The 4,039-nt window shown below is 36.1% G+C and overlaps 1 protein-coding gene across 1 annotated transcript; it reads left to right on the forward strand.

The window, feature by feature from the left end:
• LOC127872983 (uncharacterized) lies at nucleotides 1-3,373 on the forward strand. The gene is made up of 2 exons (XM_052416515.1): nucleotides 1-318; nucleotides 572-3,373. The coding sequence occupies exon 2, from the start codon at nucleotides 598-600 to the stop codon at nucleotides 2,506-2,508; it is 1,911 nt and encodes a 636-aa protein (XP_052272475.1). The 5' UTR covers nucleotides 1-318; nucleotides 572-597; the 3' UTR covers nucleotides 2,509-3,373.
• Nucleotides 3,374-4,039: the final 666 nt, after the last annotated feature.

Raw genomic sequence — 4,039 nt, forward strand, 5'->3', positions numbered from 1 at the left:
CTATGTCCAGTTGACAATAACGGAGTGAAGGGTATAAACATACAGATAACATTCATGTCGATTTAAAGTTTTACTGTTTAAGTGAAACAGGTATCTAATGCTTACGGGATACCATAATTTTATTCAAAGATATCTGTATGGTGTTTCATTTCAAACTGTCGCATTAAACGAGTATGTTAACCCTGTAGTCGCACACACGCCCGATAAACCAATTCACGAATCCTCAATGGGATGAATAAGGATGCCCTTACGATCATAAGTTGTTCTTCCGGTGATACATTAATTGACAGGAAGACTGTCAAAATGGAGCATAAAGAGGTGAGTCGTTTTGATTTATTTCACATATATATGCTCTACTTTGAACAGAGTGAAGCATATACACACATATAAAATTCATGTAGATTTTAAGTTTTATTAATTCAGTGAAGCAGGTATCTATCATACGCTTACAGTATGTATGACTTATTTTGTTGACATGTCGAAATACCACGGAGTCTTTCAAAAACTAAAATACGTATTATTTTAGGAGTTTTGCATGTAAAAAATACTTTCGTTTCATTTTTTTTTCCAGACAACGCAATTAAAAATGTAACAACTATGGACAGTCAGGAAGTGAACATTCTAACGCTTCCAGAAGACGTCATAATACCAATTTTCCAATTTCTTCCCCAGTTCGAGGTTCTTCACAACATTCGTCTGACATGCAAAGCCTGGAACCATTATTCGCGACATGGAATCTTATGGCGACGTATTCGAGCTCAAGACTTTATTCGAGCCACCTTCAGAATTGAGAATTTTATGCGATTTCTGTGCGATATATCCCATTTAGTAGAAGAAATAGTATTTGACGTTGAACAGATAAAACATTTGCAGAAGAACCAATTCTTTTTTTCAAGGCTTAGGAGCTTGAAAATAGATAAAGCTCACGGACGTCTCGATAGCGATAAATTGTCAGAGTACTCGCTAAAAGCGATAACAAGGTTGTACCCAGCGTTGAAAGTATTACATTTAAAATATTTTTGTTTTGACTTCGATATGACATGCTGCCCTAGTGATCTGAAAGAGCTTGTGGTTGCTGGCTGGATTTTGGGAGAAAGAAGCAAATATAAACACCCACGAAATGTTGGAGAGCATTTTATGAACCTTACACATCTTGGCTTGCTCAGATGTCAGCTTATCAATCAGACTGTTCTTGCATTGCTCAGTGGGCTACCGTGTTTGGAATCCATAGATTTGTCATCTACAAAATACGATCATTATCTTAAGGATGACGAAAAGATCCCTGATAAACACTGCTCACGGAGAATACAAAAAGTTGTCTTGAATAATATGGACTGTGAGTTCTTTCCGCATGTATTTGTATACATTCTGGTATCAGCTCGTGAAAGTATTCGTTATATTGACATTTCTAACAGCAACCAGGGAAACCTCACGTCGCCATGCCTTCACAACATTGCAGAAATGTGTGAACAGCTTGACACTCTAGTCATCGGTAATCATGATTTCTATAATGAGTACTTGGACAAGGCATGTTTTCGTCTGTTGGGCCCAGATGTTAACAGACTCAACAGAGGAATCAGAGATGTGGCCTCCAAAAACCAACACCTGTCAACAATAAAAATGAATTTCGTTGAAGCGAATATAGACGATGAGACTGTTTTGCACGTTTTTCAAAACTGTACGAAATTACAATGGATCGAAATATTGGGATGTGAAAGTCTTTCGGACAACACCTTAGGCAGCATTTCTAATGGAGAAAGGCTCCATGTGATCAAGATATCAAAATGCAAATATGTAACGCCAGCAGGCATTGGAAAGGCATTACAAAGATGCAGTCGACTGAGGACATTGCATGTAGAAGATATTGGGACAATTAAACATATTTTAGATCGAAAGAACTTCCGAATAATTAACTACTTGACAACTTTGAGTCTCGCCAACTGTTACGAGCTTTCTGATGAATGCCTCGACCAAATCGCAATATGTTGCCCTATCTTGCGTAGTATCAACCTGACATGCTGTCACGGCATTACGGACGTCGGCTTCGTTCAGTTTGTCCAGCAATGTGCAAGTATCACAGAAATAATTCTCAATGACAATCAAGAATATAAGATTGGTTTGACCGACCATGCATTCTCCGAAGTCGCTAACTTCAGGAACAATTTAGAACGCTTAACTTTAGGCCGTTTCAGTAAAATCACGAACGAGGCTATACACGAGCTGATTTGCAAGTGTCCTAAACTAACCAAAATTTTGTTTTGCAACACAGACAGATTATGGGAATTCGATGTCGTAATAACGGCTTCTAAACTTGATATGACAAAGGCCGAAATACTTGAATTCACGCAAACGCTACGACGGGAATTAGAAAAGCTACACATTGAACAAGAAGATGTTTGTTTGTCTGGCTTCGTATCTGCGATTCGCTTACACAGGGACTGTTTAAGTCGCAGAAACAAAGATAAATTGTTCACGGACTGGGACGAGGCTAGTCTGCCCATGGATTGAAATATATAAATTGGTTAAAAGATCAGTGCTTAAATTGGCGATAATTACTCAATGTTCCGGGTTCATTGCACTACGTCAAACAGAAAAAATGATTCACGCAAAATCGATTGACACACGTTTATAACTTGGATCATTAATATACAAGTTTATCATTTACGGTAATTACTCTTTAAGTTTCGGAAACTAAATTTTCGAGCAACCCTTTTTTAGTAAACAATAATTATTGTTCGTGACTCGTTCGGACTTTATGTTTTTTCGTCCATAATTAATGACGCTAAATTTCCGGACAGTATATTTAACAGCGCTATTTTACAAAATTTCGGCCGTGTTTTCGCTTATCTGTTGACACTGTGATCATTGGATTTTACAACCGGATTAAGGTCATAAACCTGGCATGAATGGAATGCCTGAGGGCAATTGACCATTACATTTGCGTTATTGGGTAAATAACCTTTTTTATACCGGTTATAAACAATGGTTTCAAACACACTTGAATTGAAGCAGTCTGTTTAATGTTTATAGCTATTTGTTGTTCTATATCATTTCATGTAAAAGGTAGAAAGCTGTGACGATTAATTTATTTTAAAGCACAGAAAGAGGAGTACAACACAATAACAGTGTTGCACATTGATTTATTGCTTTTAGTTCAATATAATTATTGACATAAACATAACATACCCGGTACACAATGAAGTCTTATCGGCGTGGTATTTACCGGTAACCAGCAATTGTTGTAAATCTTAGAGAAAATGGACACGTTTTGCATTCCCGGAAACTTAAATTTGTGGTCACATAATGTTCGGACACCTGTCTTTTTTAATGTTTCGTGTCTAAAATTTCGGAAAATAAAAAATAAATAAATACATTAATTGTAAGTTTCCGAAAACATTGAGAATTTTGGGATATTGGATTACGGGTGCAAAAGCAATATCCGTTACTTCAAAAGTGGCATCAAGTCGACGTATTGGTACAATTCAAATATTTTGATAAGCATGTATTGATCCTCTTCGTATCAACATAACAATAACAATATATAGGTTGCATATAACTGTTGTTGGTTCCGAATCATAATTAATTTAATAAACATATATAATGACCCCGATGGCATAACTGCATACTATAAGTAAGTTTCATGGCAATTTCACATTTGTCTAGGATAATCTTACTTGTAGAAATTGCACACATTGTTATATAACTTAATTCAGTAGTTTTGTGTATATTAAACGAATTAAAACTTGTCAAGGATGTTATAATGAACATAGTTTGTACTTTCCATTCAAATTGAAACAAGAAATATCTTTTTAAAAAGATATACGGCGTTGATTGTGGTTGGAGTTTATGAATGGTAAAGAGTTCAATGAATAAGATAAAGGATAGCGAATGTCTTTTTCTGTGCAGTTCTTAGCTGCATCACACGCAGTGAGGGATGTTACGCGGAGTTTTCGCGGCTTATTTTACATTATTACATATTGCTGGTCATAAACCTATAGATGCAAAACCGAAAACCAAAGACCTATATATGTGTATGGGT

This window comes from Dreissena polymorpha, chromosome 3 (assembly GCF_020536995.1).
Source record: "Dreissena polymorpha isolate Duluth1 chromosome 3, UMN_Dpol_1.0, whole genome shotgun sequence".
Classification (NCBI taxonomy): Eukaryota; Metazoa; Mollusca; class Bivalvia; order Myida; family Dreissenidae; genus Dreissena; species Dreissena polymorpha.